Source organism: Pseudopodoces humilis, chromosome 6, assembly GCF_049639895.1.
Source record: "Pseudopodoces humilis isolate 2021_Gansu_Grassland_sample_001 chromosome 6, ASM4963989v1, whole genome shotgun sequence".
NCBI classification, from domain to species: domain Eukaryota; kingdom Metazoa; phylum Chordata; class Aves; order Passeriformes; family Paridae; genus Pseudopodoces; species Pseudopodoces humilis.
The window spans coordinates 11,287,502-11,309,029 of record NC_142205.1 but is presented as its reverse complement, the minus strand read 5'-3'; the positions used below and the strand labels follow the sequence as shown (position 1 = coordinate 11,309,029).

Genomic DNA, 21,528 nt, shown 5'->3' with positions numbered 1-21,528 from the left:
TGTTTCTATGCTTCCGAAGGTCATGATTTCTGTCCCTTTTGAGCACCCTGCACGGGGCGGTGGGGAAGGGTCATTTTAAGTTTATGATGAGTATTTGAGAAAGTCACCATTCAGGCTTGGGAAATGTTGCTCACACAACTGAACAAGTCCACACTTGTTGCAGTGAGCTGTGGCCACTTGCTGCAGCTGCACTGTTCTTATTTTTTTTCCTTAAGCTATGGGTCTGTTTGCTGTGAAAGGTTCTGAGCTCTTTTCTGTGTGTTTGTGTGCAGTTTAACAATAAAAAGTACTTTTGCGGTGGCTTTTTAATTTTTTTTTTTTCTTTTTTTTATTAGCAGCATTGATTAAGACAGCAATTCATGACAATTTGGCCATTAGCCTCCATGGTGGTTTTCACAATACACCATTATTTTCTTTCTTCTTCATAGTGGGCTACTAGCCCAGAATCCTTCCACTTTTGCTGCAGTAACCGGATGGGCTTAACAGAAATCTCTGGGCTCAAAAAAAAAAAAAAAAAAAAAGACTCATCTGCCCATGTACATGTCATTAAAAAGAAGTTTGTGTGATCATTTTGTTTCAAAGTCAGATAGACATTCAGTCTTCTCAGTCTGCTCAGTTTTTCACTTAAAGTCATGCGTTCAAAGGAGTTAATGTTATCTGAGAGGCGAGTGAGCGCTCAGGGCAGATCCTGCTCACTCACAGCAGCCCTGCTGCCCGTTCTGGCTGCTGCACCTCACTGCAGAGGAGATGTGAAAGACATGCTTTGCAGCTCCAGCCCTGGTCGCTCTGGGAAACCAGGCACCCTAGCTAAAAATAGGCTCCTCTAATTTAGCAGCTTTGCTTGTGAATGCACAGCCTTGAGATGCTGATTTGGGTAATAAGTGGTTTCCATGGACCAGGGCTAGCTGGGAAGAGACAGGCAGGAGAAAGAGTTGACAAAAAGTAGTAGTTTTAATCCTAGCTTTGGCTATTTATGGAGTGCTTGATGTTTCATCCTTTAATTTTGCTAACGGCTGCGCATTTCCCTGAGATTTCAGTCAATGTCAGAGTTTGATCCCCCTGAATGCTTTACTTACATGAGAAAAAGTGTTTGTCTTGGAGACTGCAAAGTTTCAGCAAATCAAGGACCGTGTGAAGAAAACAAAGAATTATTGTATCTATTCTCTGGTCATGGGGAGTTAAGTGAAGGAGACTTTCTTGGGGCTGAAAATTCACCATCAGAAGAGCTTGATCTGAATTCTCTGTGTTCAAGATGTGTGCCTCCCAACTAGGTTCTCTCTTGTCCTTATTCCTGTTTGGCTTGGTTTCCCCCCTCCCTCTGCAAAGCTCTCTGTAACCCCACTTCTTTTCAGCTGTGCAGCTGAACTGAGCTGGCCCCACTGCCAGGGAAGATTCCTCTGCTGCGGGGTGAAGCTGTAGGCATCAGTGTTTCACTTGGTAGTGTAAATGGCTCGTTTTATCAGCTATGGAACATTTTCAGCTAGCTAGTTTGTGGTACAAGGAGGAAAATAAAAATGGGGGTTGGGAAATGCAATAGATAAAGTCTTAAGTGGTCACAATTTAAATCTTAAATTGCCAATTGCATGACTGGCTAGAAAAAGGAAATGTGAGCAGACAAAGAAGGCAGTAAACATGATGATTAAGTGGATCTTACTCGGAGTAAATTACAGCATTCCCAAATGAAAGTCTTCTCCTTTACAGAGAAATCATTAAATGTTAAACTCACACTATTATTTGCGTTTCATTGGGTAGACTTGCATGTGCAGAAATATCCATTTTAATTAGTGTTGAAAAGAAGTCTCGTGTACAGAGCACTGCCTGGTAGGTATTTTTATACTCTCTCTCTGTGAACTCATTTTATATGATGATGATTTCTTCTAATTTTTAATTAACATGTCTAAGTTAGAGTTGGGGAAAATGATCGGTGTTTCATTAACTACCTCACACTTGGAGATCCATGCAAACCTAATTGATGTGGTTGCTACAGGGTGCTTTGTCAGAATGAGCCATCCTGCCACTCTTTTCTGCACTTGCCTTTCAGCTCTATGAATATGAGTGAAAGGCATACTGCAACAGCATATAGTTTTACCTCCAAAATGACAGTGTATGATGTGGTGTTATAATTCAGTGCAATGTTTCACCAAGAATATTTGGAAAGATTTATAGACTGTGTATTGGAAGATCTTTTGTATATCAGTGGTATATAGTCCCCTGCTTTGCAAAGAGTGTACATAACAGTGTTTTGGAAAAGCAGTGAGAGTTTTTGTTCCTTCTCTGGGGAAAACTATTAGCTCAACTCTAAGCATCACAATTTAAAACATACTTGCTCGTGTGTAACAAGTACCCCTGAATTCATAATGTTTAATGTCACAAAATATTACAGCTTGTTGTTGTTATTTATTGATTTATTTAGCCATATATACAAGTTAGTTATATTATCTCACTGGAAAAAAAGGTTGAGATGTGCAAAGGCTGCATGGTCGAGTGGTGGAGGTGGTGTCCTTGGCTCTGGTCCCAGCTCTGCCACCAACCTGTCCAATGACTGGCACCACATCAGAGAATCTCGGGAGGGGTAAGGTTTTAAGGGACTCAGTTGGATCATGTGATCCAGCCTCAACTCAGTATGACAATTGGCGTACTAGAGAAAATAATGTTTGGTATTTTGGGGAGAGACTGTTATTAATCATACTTGTTAGTAAGTGAGTGTATTTGTACTGAGTATTATTCAATGGGTTTAGTTTATTGTAGCTGTAGTGTTACTATTGCTATAACGTGATAATGTAAAAGGATAGGAAAACAGCAAAGGCAAAAAGCCCCTGATGTACTGTGTACAGTACAGTGATGTGTACAGTGAAACCCAGTGATGTACTCTGACAAAAAATTATGTCTTGAACTGAATTAAAGATTGTCAAGTCGGAGTAGCAATCCTATGTCTGAACTTTCTTTATCTAAGAAAACCAATATTTTTTCCTGTGTTCTTATCATAGTGATAACAGCTAACTGCAACAGCATTGAGAAAGTTGGTAAGTTATAAATTCAAATATTTTTTATGAAGCCGTTATTAATAGGATAGAAAAAATTGTTTTCCTTACAAAGTGGTGAAAATGGTTATGAATTAAAATATACTTGGCTTGCTATAAAGTTCTGGACTTAGAAATTTGATCGACAGACCCTTTAAAATACGATATTCACAGAAGATATTGAGGCACATGAGATTAATTTAAGCCATTCATGTGACATGGAATTGCAGAGAAATTGAGGTTGGGACGTACATCTGGAGGTCATCTGGCCCACCTCCCTGCTCAAAGTAGGACTCATATCAAAAGTGAGATAAAGCTGTTAAGGGTCTGTCTGGTTCAGGCATAATTTGAGAACACCAAGGTTAGAGATTCCTCAGCCTCACTGGGTGACCTAGTACCTAACTACCCTCCGGGTGAAATTATTTTTCTTTTTATATCCCCCTGGAATTTACCCTCCAGCTTGTGGTTTTATTTCTCTTGTTCTCAGATCCTGGGAAGAGTCCATCTCTCTCTTCTCTTTAGGCAGTGGAAGGTGCTGCCTTAGTTTTTTCTTCAATGGACAAATGGAACCACCTTACTTTTCCTTTTCTGACACATGTTTCAGGTCTCTAATCATGGTCCTCTACTGGAGTCGCTCCAGGCTCTCAGTCTTTGTTGCAGCAGGATCCCCAAAACGGATACAATAGTCTAGATTGTGTATGTTGATGTATGGAATTACTGAGTCATAAATATCAATGGGAGGATCCCCTCACCTACCTGGATGTGAGGGCACATAGTTTATATGCCAGACTTGTCATGAGAAGCTGAATGCATCCAGGAAGGATGAGTTACACAGATCTTTGTCTTTCCACATTGTATTCCATTTCTGAGGGGGAAAACCAACCAAAACAGGTAGGGAAGAAACCCAGTTTGAAAGAAGAGAGTGCTCAGTTATATTGGTGATATTAAGTACAAATTCTAAAGCTTCATTTTTCAGGAGAGGTGACAAAGAAGCAAGTTTTGGAGAGATGAGTGAGAGCGTCTTTTGGCACATTGCTCATTGAAACACTGGAGCCACTTTAGTGCTAAGCATGATGTAATGCAGTGAACAGTTTCCGTTTTTAACTGTTTCCAGTTCTGCAATTAGGAATGTAACGCATTGCGTTATGAGAATAAAATTTATTTTTCCTGGTAGGCTTTTTAGTGTTGGGTAAATATGACAGTTGAAACACATGGTGTTTCCTTAAAAGCTGTGAATTCAAAAGATGGCTTAGTGCTGAAAAAAGGATATTGGGTGTTTACGATCCAAGGCAGGTCTGTCAGCTACAGAAGTCAGAGTATGTTTTCCACAAGCTGGAATAGTCCATTTGGGTCAAGTGCCAGGAAAAAGGGAAAATGTCCCTTGGGGAAGCAGTGGGGATGTAATTCACGATTTTGTGAAAACTCATTAACTTGGTTTCTAAGCATTAGTTCTGAATCCAGTCCCAGTCACTATTTCCATATTTTCAATCACCAGTATGGATAGTGACATGAATTTGCTGATAAGTTTGTAGATAGCAGAAAAATTGCTAAAATAATGGAGGTTGTTGCAAGCATAATCTGAAATGGTTGATTAGATGAAAATTCAAAAATTCACTTTTATGCAGACAGATGGAAAGCTGTACATGCAAAGATATATGGTTTTCAGGATGGAAGGCTGCTTTGGGAATTAGCAACCCTGAAATCAGTGTAAGGTTTTTGAGGGTAGCTTCCTCAATGAGTACATCAACAGAATTGATGGGAAAGAGCTCAAGAGGTTTGTTCTTGATGCTGATATTCTCCTATATATGTATTTGTGAACTGAACCTGGGAGATGTTCTTCCTTTCATTTTTTTTTCCTCCTTGTCTCCAGCTGCAGACTTTTTCTTGACAAACTTGCTTGCTCTTCTGCTGAAAATCAGTTGAATTCTGCTGGCAATTAGCCCAGGGAAGCAGAGACTAGTTAGAATAATTATTGCTGGAGGTGTAGGTGTAAGTCTACAAAACCTAAGGCTAAACAAGAGGAGACAGATTAAAAGCAGCTCTTTGGAGTCTGAGAGATGAATAACGTCTGGGCTTAGAAAGTTCTTGAATTCTCAGGAAATACTTGGTGGGGTGGTTGAAAAAATGCTGATTATTTTTGTATGTATATGCATTCATTTAGTGCCTCCTCTGCATGGCCTGATTTTATTAAGCATGTTTGCCAAGTGGTCTTTCGCTTTTAGGGAAAGAAGAACAAAATGTTTTAACTTAGTTTTCCAATAGCAGCATTATGCTGGCTTATCCCAGAATTGCTGGTTCCTGGAAACCTGTGGTAAGGTTCCTGTAAGCTGTTTGTGGGCTGGCCATAAAAGGTATATCAAGAACAAGTAAGAAAATTAACTTGGCTTTGCCTTTGGTAGCTGCTGCTTCTCAGATTTGGTATCCTCACCTCAGAAATGTCCTCAATTCTGGAGAATATATTCTGAAGGTAAGGGGCGAGGATTAGGGAGAGGACCCAAAGAAATTATCCAGATGCTGAAAAAGTCAGCTTTATGAGGTGAACTGTAGGGAGGCCAGTCATTAATCTTATCACAGAGGAAAGGTCAAAAAGCAGTGTGATTACTGTGTGTAAGGACTTATTTATGGAGAATATATTTGTCAGCAGAGGTCTTTTAATCTTCTAGAAAAGCACATGACAAGATCCCGTAGATAAACATTGAAGGTAAATAAATTTATTTAAAAAATAAGTCATCATTACTTTCTTGGCTGCATAAATAAATGTGGAACTCATTGCTAGGGAAGGGGTAGGAGCAGTATATTTTTTGAAGTGTAGATAGCTGCATTTTGTGCTATGTGCTTTGAGTATGTTTCTGAGTTATATGGATTTGGGTCTGGAAGTGGTGGAGGAGAGGAAAATGGATGTAGAAGACCAGGTGATACTTTCTAGCTTTGATTTAGCATCTGAGATGCCTTCAGTTTAATTCTTTCACTGGAGGGATATTTGTGTTTATACCGGCTTCAAGTCTAAAGCAACACGATAATTACCTGCCACCACAGAGCACCAGGAGGTCACAAAAGATCCCTTGTTCTCCTGAACATGTTCTTGGCTCCAGTTGCAGTCGCACCTGCCCACGTGCACTCCTCAACAAACCTATGTTCCTGCAGGGAGCTGAGGACAGCCACAGCCTGGGATGAGGCAGTGCCTGAGGTAATGCACACAAAGATCTAGATCTCTGGCTAACCACCTCTTTATAAAAGGGAGTCTTTTTAGGAAATGTAATTGTCTTTTGTGCTTTTTGAGGGCCATTTCCACTGTTCAGAATTGTTCATCTCCTCCTTTTGCCTGTGTCATGGCAATCTTGACCATGGGAATTTTGTCCCTGTCTTCCCATCCCAATGTAAGAGCAAAATATCAAATTAATCAGTTAGAATGAATCAGAACATTCCTGACGCATAAACCTTGAGGAACAATCACTGGATCTTACACAAAATATAAACAGGCTAAGTAAGATTGTACATCTTAGGAGCTAGAACCTACAGTTTAGAGACTCTAAAAGCTAGACTACAAAATGCCTTACAAGTTCTCTGAGGTACCTAAGTATAGAAACCCTTCACTTTATGGTAAAAAGGAACCCTGCCAGGAAGCAAAAATATTTTATTAGTTCAGGAAAGAATTACCTTCTCTGCCACCCTAGTAAATACTTTGTACCCTTTATCCTCTTGGATTCGTTATGAATTAAGCCAGAAAACATTTGGTTTAGTGATCATTATCTGCCATTACCTGCTGTGAGGACTGTTACATTTCACTGTATCGAACACTATTGGAATTAAGGTCATAGTTGCAGAAATATCTATTTCCACAGATTTTCAGCTCAATTCTAAGCATTCTGAGTAGGAAACATTTAGCTCCAGGCAGTTATTTAATATTTTATTTCTGTCTTTTTCCTTTGGTGTTGAAAATAAAATTTTCATAATCTTTGAAACTAAAATAAAAAAACTGTTGTGGAAGTTTGCCAATTCCCACCTTCCCCCTCCTTTTTGCTTTTGTCCATCCTCCTACTTCTTTTGTAGCTTCAGTGGGATGGACCCTTTTCTCTGGTCTATCAGTGTGAAGTAACCATGAGAGGCACTGCAGAGCTGAAAGGTAATTAATAATTAAAGACAGATCCAGAGAAATGTATCTATAATGCATTGATTTTGCGGGGAGGAGTATGTAAGCTGCTTTTTTCTTTTTAAGTAGAAGAAAGAATTAGCAACTAATTTGTCTTTGTTTTGGACACAAATCCATTTTGCAAAATTCAGATTACACTTCTTATTTTCCACAATGCTGTTTCTGGGCCTGGGGAGTTGGGTTTGCAGATCTCTCTCTGTCTTTGTATTAGCCAGTCATGCACAGCCACAGACTGTTAGTATCCTTTGCTCTGAGAAAATTAAAAAAAAAAAAAAAAAGGAGGGAAAACCCTCAGTACTAGGATATTAAAACCAAAACAAAACTCACCTCAGCTGTGATCAGAGTCCCTGCATGTTTCTCTAAGCTATTTTTCTTAAGGTACTGAGGAATAAAAATTTCTTAGGGAGTGCCCAAGAGCTACTACTGCAAGTAGGCTAACTCACTGAGAAAATATGCACTGCTGTAGTTAAGATAGAAACCAAGAAACTGAACTGATGTGTTTGAGTATCTGTTTCCCCCTTCCTGGCTGATTCATTTCTCTGATAGCACATTTACTATTTTATTTATTCACGGAGAACTTGCATTATTTCCAGATATTGGACAATTTCTACTTCTTCATGTAGAGAAGTCTAAATGCCATAAAGGTCCCCTGACCTTTATGTCCATACAATGGATTTCTTCTTTCTTTTGCTAAAAAATTTTTGGATCATCATCTATTGGTACCTTAGTTAATAAGCACCACTGATTAAGAGCTGTACATATTATATCTCCTTCCTGAGAAATGCACTTCAGGCTACTTGTGTTGTGATTTGGGGAAGGGATAGATAAGCTGCAAAAAATACTGTTTCAGGTAAATTGCTGTCAATTTGTTGTCACCGATATTAAAGAATGCTTTCACCTTCTCTGGACCAAGGAATATGGTGGGGACTTGATTTCTTTCCCTGCCGATATCGAATCAATGTCCCTGAAATTGTTTGGGTGTCGGTGGCTAGTGCTCTGAGCTGGGCAGTTAGTGAACATAAGTAGAAAATGCCTGGACTGGGCTAAAATCTCCCAGCACTAAACTTTAAAATTTGTAATTTCTCTCTTCACATAGCAGTTGTAGGGATGCTGCATTAATTAACTGATGTGATGTGTTATCCTTGCTCATTTTAAGTCTCAGAAAGAAAGCCTGAGCTACTTAATTTGTATTCTTCCTATATTATGCACAAAGATTTTCATTGGGTTACCGTTCATACAACTGACTATTAAAAGTCAAATTTTAGCTTAAATAAACTTTAGTTTTCTTATTTTTAACACTGTTTCCTGAAGAAATGTTACTTGTCTTCTATTTGGAAAAAGACAATTCATTGAAGAATTGACAGGGAAGACAGAAGCTTCCTTTGGATTTTTTTTTCCCCCCCAAAAAAACTTGGTCAGTTTTGACAAGCTCCTGTCTTCAGGAGGTGTCTGAGTGATGTCTCAGTCTTGAACGATGCTTTATTCATTTTACTGTGCCTACAAAATAATCTTCTACAGCTATTTCTTGGGCTGCATTGAAAGCTTCTTTTTTCTTCTATTTGCTTTTGAAAAATACTGGCCTACTGCTTTGTCTAAGATGATGATGGGCTTGGAAGAGGTTGGAAAATCATTTCTGCTGATGAAAAGATATTTCTCGTTCCAAAGCAGGGAAATTGAAGGAATTGAATGTTGTTTTAAACATATGGGTGATGCATTTTTCCTGGGGCCTCTAATCTTGTAAAATTCTTGCAAAATACAGTATTTAAAAAAAAAAATAGCAGCAAATGTATATAGTTGATCAGAGATTGACATAATAGGTCTGAGGTAATTTCCAGTAGTTACTTTTCCTTACTTTCTCTTATACATTGTGAGTGAACTTTACTTCAAGAAATGTCTATTTAGAGATACCTTTGGCAGCATAAGTTGCTGTATGGTGAAAAAGCTTACATTGTTAAGTTTAGCTCTAGCTATTCTCTTTCAGTAGTCTCATGTCCATTATAACTTGACATTTGAAGTCATAAATTTGTACAATTACATGCATTTCACAGAAAATACAGTGTGGTTGTTTTTCCTGTGCACAGAGTGTGTGAGGCTTGCAAATACTGGTTTCATCAAATCTGGATCCTTCTCTTCATGTAAGAAATTTCAAGATCTGATTTATTTTTCCTGTGCACAGATTGTGTGAGGCTTGCAAATACTGGTTTCATCAATCTGGATCCTTCTCTTCATGTAAGAAATTTCAAGATCTGATTTATTTTTCCTGTGCTTGGAGTGGGCTTAATCCAGATTCTAATTAGTTTAGACTTTGGATCAGACTCTGAGTAAATGCATGGGTATGGAAGGGGGAGGAGGGAGCTACAAAAACATCCATTTACTAGACAACATTTTGCTGAAAAGCTGCCATTGGTTATGGGCTGCAGCTTCTTGGCTCTGGTTATTACCGTCTTTGTCATGGTATCAGTTAAACCCCTAACTTGAGAAAAGCAATTTGCAAGAATTTAAAGGTTCAGATTTTTTCTTTGTCTTGGGATAAGTTAATTTCCATAAGAAAAAAACTGTTGACTGGTAAACAGAGAAGACTATTCTCTAAGTTTCAGAAATAAAATATAAATAGAGAGAGGCATTTACAATTCAAATATAGAAAAAACTCATTAGAAAAAATGATTGGAAAATAAATAGGAGTTCCAGAGAGATGCTCAGTATAATGGAGGACAACAGTAAATGTCATCTACACTGTAGAGAGGTTTTAACTGTCTGATAGTATAAAGTTCCTGTTGTAAAGAACCTTGGAATGAAGTATATCATAGTCATACCTACCATTTTTAAGACATTAAATATGGGATTTTTTAGTAGGTAAAAAATTTAGTCTGCTGCATCTTCTGAGATGATATATATGATTTTACAAATTTCTTCAACTCTTTCCTTAGTTTTTCTTTTGTTCCTTGCTGGAAAGGGAGGTAAGGGGAAAAATGAATTTTTCCCATATTGAAGACAGTGCCTCTTTGGCACAGTTTCTGTTAAATGTCAGGACACTGGTGGTACAGAAGCACATGCAGACCTCCTGGCTCCACAGTGTGGGTGTGTTGCAGAGTTGTGGGTAACAGTGATAGGGAAGGGTTCTTGGGACCCTGAAAGCTTTTGAGAGATGTGGGAATTGGGTCTGGGAACATCATGGATCAGAAAAGAAGGTCCTTGGGGTTAGGGATATGGAATTTAGACATTTCTATTGATCTTGCTTCTCAGTTTGTTCTTGCTTTATATGATATTTTCTGCCCTGCCTGGACTTCTCTGGCAGCTTCTTTAGACAGGGATTTATCCAGTCTTTCTGAGAGGGTCAAGATGGAAGTGTAGGTCCTCAGTATGAAAAATCACTAGGAAACAAAGACCTTCCAAAGAACTGTTCACATCTAGATGGGCAAAACTGATCTTTAGAGGTATCTTTCTTTTCCTGTTGTGAAGTTGGAATAAGCCAAGGTGATACATCTGTCTCTGTTTCTCAGCTGTAAACTAGACATTGTATTAAGGGGACACAAGAAGACTGAAATTACCACGTTTCTACAGAAAAGAGCCATGACAAGGTACAAGTGTAGAGATAACTGTTCAGAAGAGTTCCAGGTGTGAATTAAAAATATTTTCCTCCTACTTCTTGCATTGCTTAACTGTTGTACCTGTCCTTAAATCCATGAAAACAGAAAAGACTTGTGCTCATAACATGAAGAAAGAAGTACTTAGCATATTTCTAAAACAATCTGTGATCACAGGGAGAGACCAACCATGAAAAATATCAGTCTTTAAAGGGGAGAATTTCACATTCAGAGTTTGTTACTGAAACTGCTTTGCAGCTCTAGCTACAGCTGATTAAATGCTGACATGCAAAACCTGTCTCCAAAGAATCTGTTGAATATCTAAGCCTTTACCGGAGTAAAGAAATATAGATCTCATTTATCAGGGCCTACAATCTTTTCCTGCTTGTATCTACTTGATCTGAGGGTCATTTAAAATGTATTAGAGGTTTAAGATTGGAATGCAAGGCTAATTTGAAACCTGGCTCTAAGATGACAGATTATGTTATTTTACTTCACACTAGTTAAACTAAAGCACAACGTCTGTGTGACAAGAGGGATCCAAAATGATGTGGCATTGCCTGGTGAAGGAGCTGTTCCTTTTCACACATAATGCTATATAATTCCACTTAGCTTTTTTATGTCCCCATGGCTCTTAAAGTAATGGACACCTAGGGCAGAGGCTGGGTGAGGAAACACAAAAAGCTGGCAAAAACTCAGCGCTCACAGATTGGAAATCTCCTGGTTTGGCTTCAGACTGAATGTGGAGAACTTTCCAGCACTCCCTCAGTTGCTTCCAATGTTTTCTTTGACGTATTTGGCCCCTGACCAATTTTCCCAACTGCTCCCAAGCCCTTTCTAATAGTCTCCTAACCCACTTGGATGTTCTCTCAGCTCCTTTAAGCCCTTTCCATTGGCACGGATATGAAGTTCTGCTGCTTCAGGAATAATGCTGAAGATAAATGTGCTTTCATCCTACTTCTCAAAGGGGTTCATTCCCAGTATTTTACAGTAGTTGAATTCTGTTAATGTCATTTGAGGTGTTCCAAATTTATTGTGAATGGGACCACGGGGAGCAGGCAGGCTTGGCATTTGTGTGAAAATGGTTCCCTCTCACATTACACTAGGGGCAGTGTGTTGGTACTTCTGAAATTAATTATTTTAGCAAGAAAAATAGAGACAAAACAGTTAAAATGAAAGGCAGGCCTAGAGAGACAAACTTCCACCCAGGAAAAGTGGGTGGTGTTGGGCCTTGTCTGTCCCTGTGTGAAAGTGCAGAGAGCATGGTCCTTGTTTGGAGAGGCACCCAGGCACTCCTCACTAGGAAGGTGATTGAGCTGGGGGACTAGAGGACTTTTAGACAGCACCTGGAGTATCAGCCCCAGATCTGTTTTGGGTTATTCCTGTTTTGCTAGGCACTTCACTCTTTTTTGTGCCATTTTCCAGGCCTGTTTTTGACTTTGGAATAAGCAGAGTTAAAGCATCTCTGTCCATGTATATGCTGATTAGTGCAACATACACGCTCCATACTACAAAAGGTGTGAAACAAGTTTTTCATCTGCCTCTTGTTTGTCTCTGGTCTTCTGACTGAAATATTAATCAGCATCATTCTGTCTCTGTAATATAACTGCCTTGGTCTTTAGCATGTTTGTCCTGGCAGAATTCCTTTCACGTAGGAGTATGTCCATGTTCCACCCTGTAGACCATGTTCCCTTGTTTATCTTTCTCATTTATACAGAACAAACTCAGGCACCTACAATATTCAGTTAATTTAAATTTCAGCCCTTATTCATGATAAAGAAGGATATTAAACAGTGTGATTCTTTGATTGATCTTCATGAAGCATCCATGAAGAAGCCCTTGCTTCCATGAACAGTCTTTATAAAGCCTTTTTATGATAGACAATTAGGGCTCATTTGGACACTGTTAGCCATTCCAGAGATAATTAAATGTTATTTTGAGGTCATTGTAGGTTGATGAAACCTCTGGTAAATATGATGTTATTTGGTACAATGATACTTAATCCTGTGGTTCTGGTGAAGACAGAAGCAGCTGTGAGGGAGAGTAACCAAAGTGAACGTCTGCCAACAGCCCTGTGTCAAAGGAATGCTCTTCCTAGTTTGTGGTATCCTCCTTTATAGCTATTTCCATATGTCTTGCATAATAATTTCATTTTTAAAATAAAAAGTGTTATTATTTTTATATGTAAATGTTTTTGGTTTTTTTTTAATGAAAAGCTCTGGCCTTGAGAAAGGATTTAGTGATGCAGATTAGAAGCTCACTTTCAATATTTTACTATTGGGTAGTAACACTACATGAGAGACTAGGAATATTTCACAAACTGCACTTAAAATCTGATTTTTCTTTTCTGGTAGTGAATAGTTATATAATAGTGATGATGGAAGTAAATAGCATAGCCATAATATTGGATTGCTAAAATATTTGGAATAGAGTAAAGATGTTTTACATATGCCATCTTTCAATGTTAGCTCTGCCTCCTCTTAAATTTTCATGGGAATAAAAAAGAATATTCACATAATAAATTTGGTTCTGCAGGAAGGATTGTTAATTCAATTTAGAATACATTAGCAGGGAAGATAAGTAAAGCTGGTCTGTATTTAAAAAAGAATCACAATTAGGAGACTAGAGAGACGAGAAAAAATATTCTTGTTTCATGCTTTAGAAATTTATTCTCTTGGCATGTTTGCAGATGTGGTTTGAAGAACTTATCAAATGCTATGTTAAATATTTAAACCAAAAAATTGCTCTGGTTGTATAGTAAAGGCAATGACAAAAAACGGGAGATTTTTGTGTTAGAGGTGACATTGTTTGGGGCTGTCTGAGAAAGAGCAGGAAGTTTAATTGAACAAGTAGTTAAAATGTTAGGCAGTTTCCAAAGCTGCAGATTTGAGTCCAATAATTCTGTGGCCTTCACACTGAGCTCCCTCCTGTTTGCTTGAGCAAACTCTGCATCTGCAGCATCAGAAATGTTGGACCTGCATCTAATGGTTCTAGAAAGGAGCAGCAATGTGTATATGTTGTGAAGTAGCAGCAGTCCAGATTGGCTGACCCATTCTATGTGTGCTTTGATTTTTGGGGACTGACCATTAAGAGTTGCATAACAATAGTCTCTGTTCTTTTGTGGGTGGGTCACGCAGTAGCACATAGAAACCTGTGCTTATCCAGGCAGCCAGCTGCCTGAGTTGCAAATTACTGAAGATAGGAAAATATATTTGGGAAGCATTTTTATTTGAATGCCTTCCCCATTCTTATATTTTTTTTTTTTACCTTTTTGTTTATTGCTGTTCTAGATGCATCTGTGCTATGGACTTGTGGTATAAACTGATATGGCTACTTCAGCATATGGCTATCTACTTCTCTGTTAAATATGATTGAAATCAGTCAGTGGATTTTGAATTAAAATATAGGGATGAGGAGCCAAACCCATATATATATATATATATATACACACAGTGTGTATATATAGGCAGTGGCATCACGTAGACATAATTTTCTTAGGAGCTGGCATTGAAAATCTGTCATAAATTGATAATGGGCGATGGTGTTGAAGGCTTCTTGTGTTCTGTACTTGAACTATAGGCCCGTGAAGGCAGTAGGTTTTCTTTTTGCTCTGTGTTTGTACAGAGATAACAAAGTGTAATCCTGTTCTGTGCTAGATAGTGGATTAAATATATTTGATATCTTAAAGTTACTTTTCTGTATGAATGTTTTCAGGGTCAATGTGTGAAGGAAGTACTATGTTTAAAATGGTTTTGAATCTGGAAGCAATCACAACCACTGCTTTCAAGACTATGCACTTATTCAGCTCCTGTGGATGGAAATACCTCTTAGAGAACAGGAATTGAGCCATTATTGTGTCTTACTTTGAATTATGAATTAATTCACTGTAAGTAATTCTTACTAATGTTTAAGGCAAGAGCACTGGTGTGGTCAGTGACTTCATACACAGTAAGTCCTCTCATCTCCCAATACAATTTAGTTGGAAGAAATAAGAAATCAGATTCTGTAAGTATTTCACATTAAATCATCCACTGCTTTTATGAACTTTATTACTAGAGAGGAGTAGAAGCTTATACAGTGAATTTTTAATAGCTTTAGTAATGGTTTAAATGTTTGCTTTTTTTACCTTTCATAATAGTGCTGCAACAGAGTAAACCTAAATGCTCATTTTCTGTTTAGTTTTCCCAGCATAATCAAATTATGATGTAGTTATTAAAAGTGGTATGGTAGTTTGTATAATGGCCTTTTAGTAATGTACCTTCATATTAATAATTTCGTGCATCTTATTTTTCTCATAAGAATCTTTGTTTTAAATAAGAAATGTGAAAATTAACATTGCTCTTAGCATGATGATTGAAGAGCCTGCTGCTGCAAAAGTAGAAATGGCTTGAGGGATTGGAACAGTGGGTGGTTGCCTATAATTTGTTAGGGAGCTTTTTGATTATTGTCAAAAAAATTTTGGAGTTATAGGGGGTGGTAGTGAAAAATTAATAGGATGTGTCTAGAACCTCTTGATCTCCCCAAAATAGTTGTGGTGTACAGTGGAATAGTTAAATAGCTGAAAAGGTGAGTGAGGCTGTGTTCTTGAGCAAAACAGCAGCTTATGTTCCAGTCATACAGAGTATTAAGTACTGGTTCAAGCCACTCTCATAAACACTTCTTTGGATTTCAGTGGGTTCATTCACATGAATTAAATTAAGCAAATGCTTAAAAAAAGTTTGCAGAAACTTGAATCTGTTTGAGGAGTTTATTTTCCTGGTAGCTCTGGGTGCCCAGGAGTACTTAGAGCATGCTCTCACTTTCTCAGAACTTGAGAAGAGACAAAAACTTGCATAATCATACTTGTAATTGTACTTTTGGAAGTATGAGACTTTCGCTATGAAATTTCTGAATACACGCCAAAAAAAAATTACATAAAATCACAAATTTCAGGGGTCAAGAAAGACTTTATCTGTAAGAATCTACATGTAGATAGAAAAAAGAGGTCTTTGTTAAGAAAGATCCATGAAAAAAAGCATCATGGAGGGAGCATGGGGAAAAAGTAAAATAGTTTTCCAAAAGTTGATGTTTATCAGAAAGAGAAGGATCTTAGCAAATCCTCCACAAAAAGATAAAATATAGACACCAGGAAAAGTGATTGATCTAGAACTCATTCCTTTTTCCTTTCTCAACCCTCTTAGCTGACACAGTGATGAAAAGAGAGGATTAAAATGGCTTCCTAAAGCCAAAATTTTATTAGGAAATGATTGAAAGCACATTGTGTCTCATAAAGTGAAGTTGTGCCCTTTTCAGCCCAGCCTCACTGCAAAGCATTTTCAGAGGAGAGCAAAAGAAAAGGAGAGGGGATAGACATAGATCATACTAACTTTCATTATTCACAGGTAATAATATTTGTGGATTTTTCTATTTGTTTTCTTAGTCTGTCATTCACTGAAAACCCAGTGCACCCCTGAAGACAGGTCTATATCCAGAAAGGATTTTGGATCAAAACTGCTTCAACTCCTTTGTTTGGAGAACAGTTTTGAGCTGTGACTACTATAGCAGTGAGAATTCACACAGGCAGGAACGGAGAGGCCTTTACCAAAGGCTTTGATGAAGAAGCAAGCAACAGAGTACCAATTTTGTGATAAAATCTGAAAGTTTTCACTTTCTTTTTTCCCTTTCAGTATTTTTGTCCAGAAGCACCATCAGGTGTTCTGAGGTCCCTAGCACACAACACTAATCACTGTTGCCACCTCCATTGTCATACTCTGTGAGGGAACTCAAAGAATTTTGAGTGAATTTAAGATTAAATGGTTTAAAATGGTTTCACAGGTCTCTGGAAGTCTTGATGGAGTGAAGATTTCTAGATAATCCTATAAATCCACCTTAAAGTAAAAAATCTGATAAATCTTGTTCTCCTTCATTGCCTAAATTTATTTTAGCAGTAAAATAATAACAGAAAAAAGTTAAATTTATTTTAGCTGTCCATGACTAATGGTAGTATGAGCTGGTTAAGAATCACATCCTTGATTATTGCTCAGTTGCTGCTGTGCCTCTCCCCAGCCACAGGCCACCCAAGCACTTTCACTAGGAGAACCATGTGTATGAACTACTGGCTTCAATCCAGCCTGTAAAATGCTTGTAATTATGGAGTCTCATTAAAATTAAATCAGTGAAACAGGCTTCTGCTCTTAAAAATGATGGGTAGAATCCAGAGATCCTGAAGACCTTTATGCTTTCATTGTGAAATAATTCATTCTGTTCTTTGGATCTATCTATTAATTTAGAAAAGAATACCATACAGTTAGCAGGATCGCCTGAAAAGTTGCTCACAGTCTAAAGGACTGTGGTGTAAAATTTGTTAAATAGCTGGACTCCATTATTCAGACACTGGGATGAAATCCACTGGCATAGTTGAAATGATGGTCTGCCTCTCAGCAGCTTCATACTTGAGTCGTGACAGGAACCTGCTAATGGTGTTTGAGAGTTCGATGGCTTCTTATGGCTTTGTATTTCCTACTAAGTCATTGTCTTTACTTCCAAAATGAAAAATAAGGTATTTTAATTTTTACATGAATCTACCAGTCAGATTGGAAAGTAATGACATCTGTTTTTCAGAGCTCTGATTCAGTTTAAAGCACCAGTCCTGCAGCATCAAGAAATGTTTTACTGCTTGTGACTACTCCCCACTGCAGTTTGCAGTTACCTGAAAGCCATTCAGATGAAGTGTGTGGAACAGCAGTGGCTTTCTGGCTCGGTGTGTGCATGCCCAGATGAGCTGCAGCTAGCCAGCAGGACCACGAGCCTGACAGTCTCTATTTCTGACGGGTGCTGAGTTACAGAAATGGCTTATATGGAAGGTTCTTTGTTGGTACATCCTTACAGGTTGTGGAAAAAGCAAGTGGACTGACTGAGGGTGACCCAATAGGATTTTCTGTGTGTGATTTTAATCTGTTTAATTAAAAAATGGAACATCAGTCTTAGTGTGTAACAGGATGGATCAAACACATGTTGCTGAAAATTATCTGAATTTTAAAATTCCTAATTCTAGGATGTACAGGGATGAAGAAAATTGGCTCACCAAGTTCAGGATTCAGCCTCCATTTCTGTATAAATGGAAGGAAACAATGTATATAAGCTCTTGTATTTTTCGGTATTTTCTTATTTATTTTTCATGTACCAAGTAGGCATTCTTGTATCCATAAATAAATTCCAGATCAGTTTTTCTCACATAATAGGAATTATACTTGTTTGGAGAAGCACAGTCTGAAACTTTTTCCTTAATAATTGGAGTCAATAGATGCTCCCAGTAGTGAACTTTCTTTCTTTTTCTTCTTAATTGCAAGAAGCAGAAAAAGCTGTAGTTAAGACACTGACAGTACAATAAATAGCTGACCTGGTGGAACGTGCTTGGGCTGTAGCCAGGAATCTCATCCATAGATACAGTCTCCTTTGGGAAACAGTTCTTTCTCTTTTCTTTGTAAGTCTTGTAGTAACTGATTAAATTTTTTTCTTTTTTTTTTTTTTTTCCTCTGTTTTAAGCTAAGCCTTTATTTTTATAAATAAGCAAATTCCAGAAAAGTGATCTGGTAGATTGTGACTCTTTTGAGAATAGGAGTGAATAATACTACTTGTGAATTATGGGTTGTTTCCACTTTTGCTTATATCAATATACATCCAGGAATATGTGTTGTGAATTTATTAGGTTTGGCTAACCCTGAGGGAGACTGATATTATGTCTCAGTTCTGTAAAACACTGCATTATTTCCATGTAATAACATCCTCAGTCTGGAATTCTGTTCTTTCACAAGCTCCAGCATACAAGGAGTGCAGCATAAATGTATCATCGGCATATTAATTATCTGAATAATCAAAGTGAATGCCTACAGTTGCTGCTTGCTGGGGATTTCATCTGGTGGGCAGGAGCAGAGCAGTGCCAGTTAAATAACAGCTTGCTTCAAACTGTTGGAGACTGGTGTTGACCCCACACTAAAGGAAGCCTCCAGCTGTGCAGTGAACCATCCTGTTCTACCGCTGTGGGGTTGCTATGGGCATGTGGCTCTAAGAGCCACTAACGTGGACTGGCAGCAAGTGAAAGAAACCTGTAAAACATCCAAACATGAACCATAGTATTGAGCTTGATGCACTGGTTGTGGACTAGCACTTTACGTTATTTGACCAGTGAATTTGTCACATGTTGAACAGATGGAAAGTATTTCTTGCTGACTCTTTTCATAGGATGAAGATGTTTTGTGGAAGAAATTTGCTTGTGTATTTTGTTAGCTGTTGCTGATGTAGATGAGTAATTTACTGAGCAGAAAGCTGGTTTGTGAAGGGGGAAAAGTGATTCTTCATGAAATGAAAAGTGATAGCTATGAAAGTTGCATTGCTGATTTTGTAAGGAAGGCCAGAGCTAATTTTTTTTTCCTGATTTTTTTTTTTTTATCTGGATAGTCAAAATTAATCACCATTGTTTTATATTTTGGATTAAAAAAGTAATTTTGTCTGTAGAGTTGCCTCCTAAATTTAAACTAGCAACCAGATTGGTTTTTCCTAATCAGAAAGTCATAAAGATTTCTTGGGGAATGTTAGTGGTGGTGGTATTTATGTGGTAATTCCAAATCCACTGCTTATGTGAAACGGGTAATCTTTCACAGTCACCAAGTTTGCAGAAAACTTCATGTGCTGAAATCACTCTTCCCAGAAAGAAAAATGAAAAATCCAGGCTAAAAAGCAAAACTCTTAAGAGTTAAAAATGAGGTAAAATGCTGTTCAGATTTTCAGAAGCCTCGCCTTTGTATTTCCCAAAAACATGCTGCCCATGTCTGTTTCTGTTTCTTACATCAGTTTACATATTTAAATCTATTTATTCTCATTTTCTTTCAGGTGATCCTGATCCTTACCAAGTATTATCATACTGACATGGGGAAAGTTCTGGAGAGCTCTTTGTGGAGGTAAGTTCTCTGCTTTTCTATAACCTTCCCTTCTACTGTTGGAATAAATCCATCACTTCTTTTTCCTAGACTGCTACTGAGTTGAGTTGGTACCTGACTGATGCTATTGTAGAGAGATTATCCAGATTGTCATCAAGTCTTACTCTTACTTGAATGCATTTCCTTGTAGTTGAACTAGAGTTTGTAATGAGTTGGAACAGTAGAAACAAAAGAATGATGAACACTATATGGTACCTTCTTGAGGCCATTTTTCAAGTTGCCATGTTTTTTCTTTTCCTAGAAATTCTGTATCAAATTTATTTAAAAACTTTGAAATGCTTATTGTGTTTGGATGTGTATTTTGGGAATTCTTGCTGCATGAGTAGTGTACTGAGGTTAGTAAATAATCCTGCTTTGGAAGTAGTTAGGATTGTCTGGATGAAGTATACCAGCAGTGTAGGTTATATTGTTTTATGACAATTGGGAATAAATAGTAATCCAAATAAATTTCTAAACTGATTTTCATTCCCATAATACTTGTGAATTAAGATACCAATATGCTTATTGCCTGTGTGTGCACAGATTGCAAGTTCAGGTGTACATCAGCACAAAAGCAGTGCTGGGGTAAGTCTGTGTTATACTTGTCACACTGGTTATTGTCTCAGGTCTTAGTTGTCTTTTGCTAAGGAGGCTTTTTGTGCTCTAATATTTTGTTTTTGTGTATATGTGGGTCTTTACAAATTTTCCACCACAAATTTTTCTAGACCCATCATGTACATTTGAAAAGCAAAAGTATTTCACTGTTATCACTAAGTGTGATACTGCACAGTATTTGCTCTGCCAGTTTTTCTGGATATCTCTAAGAGTAAAAATAAATGACAGGAGACTTAAGCAGTCATATGTGAAATTCAAGTGTTGAAAAAATTATTAACAAATAGTTTATCCAAAACCTTGTGGCTTTGGTACTTGTAACCCTCATGCTGTCCCAAGAGCTTGTATAGGGACCTGACCTCCAGATGTCTCTGTAAAGATGTCTCTTTACAGAGACAATCCAAGAAAAGGACTGGGTAAGGGAATAGGGAGTGGGAAAGGTCAGGACATGCTGAAAAACAGCCTTGCTACTTATTTTGAAAGAGGTGGCGTAGTTTTGACTATGTGGGGTTTCTCAGTGGCAGTACTTCTGCAATAACTTGATTTTACACCAGTGTCTGACTAGTGCTTCAGTCTGGCCAGTGCCAGTGGTCCATGCAGAAAAAGGGTATTTCTAGAAATTTCTAGTCATAAGAAGGTTTTCAGGAAAGAAAGAAAGAAAGATCAAATGGAGACTGCTTAACATTGGCTCAAGACTGGCCTTTTTAGGGCTATGACAGTTCATTTGTAACTATCCTTTAAACTTAGAAGATGCAAAATATATTGCACATTTGTTTCTGTTTTAATTTTTGTCCAACATCTTGTGCAAATAAGACAACCAAATGATAGTTTGGATAATCCCAATTGCGTAAGCACACGCTGCTTTCCTATTACTTGTCAGTGGCCCATACAACATGTGCAATATATTTCAAGTTTCCCAATCCATACTTCAGGATATCTATCATAGACTTTTAAGTATTTTCAGTTGGATTTTTCAAAATAAACTCTTTGGTCTTTTAAAATAAACATAAAGCAGGCTTCAGATAATGTTTCTTTCTTTGGAGAACATAAACACTTAAAACAAGGTCATCCAGACCTTGCTGACAGCTGGTGTAAAGAACTGGTATGAACTGCATTAAAATAAAATTGATACTAGCATGTATCATCTGGAAATCGTGCCTTTTTACGTACAAGTAACAGATGTACCAGATGCTTTGGTACTGGCACTG

General features: G+C 37.8%; 1 protein-coding gene across 3 annotated transcripts in view; it reads left to right on the top strand.

Moving 5' to 3' along the window:
* Positions 1-21,528, top strand: part of SORCS2 (sortilin related VPS10 domain containing receptor 2) — a 525,812-nt gene that overhangs the window by 154,306 nt on the left and 349,978 nt on the right. For all 3 annotated transcript variants that reach the window (XM_088056209.1, XM_088056207.1, XM_088056208.1), the window contains exon 2: positions 19,623-19,690. In XM_088056209.1, coding sequence (XP_087912335.1) covers positions 19,623-19,690 — 68 coding nt within the window. The remainder of the gene's footprint in view (positions 1-19,622; positions 19,691-21,528) is intronic.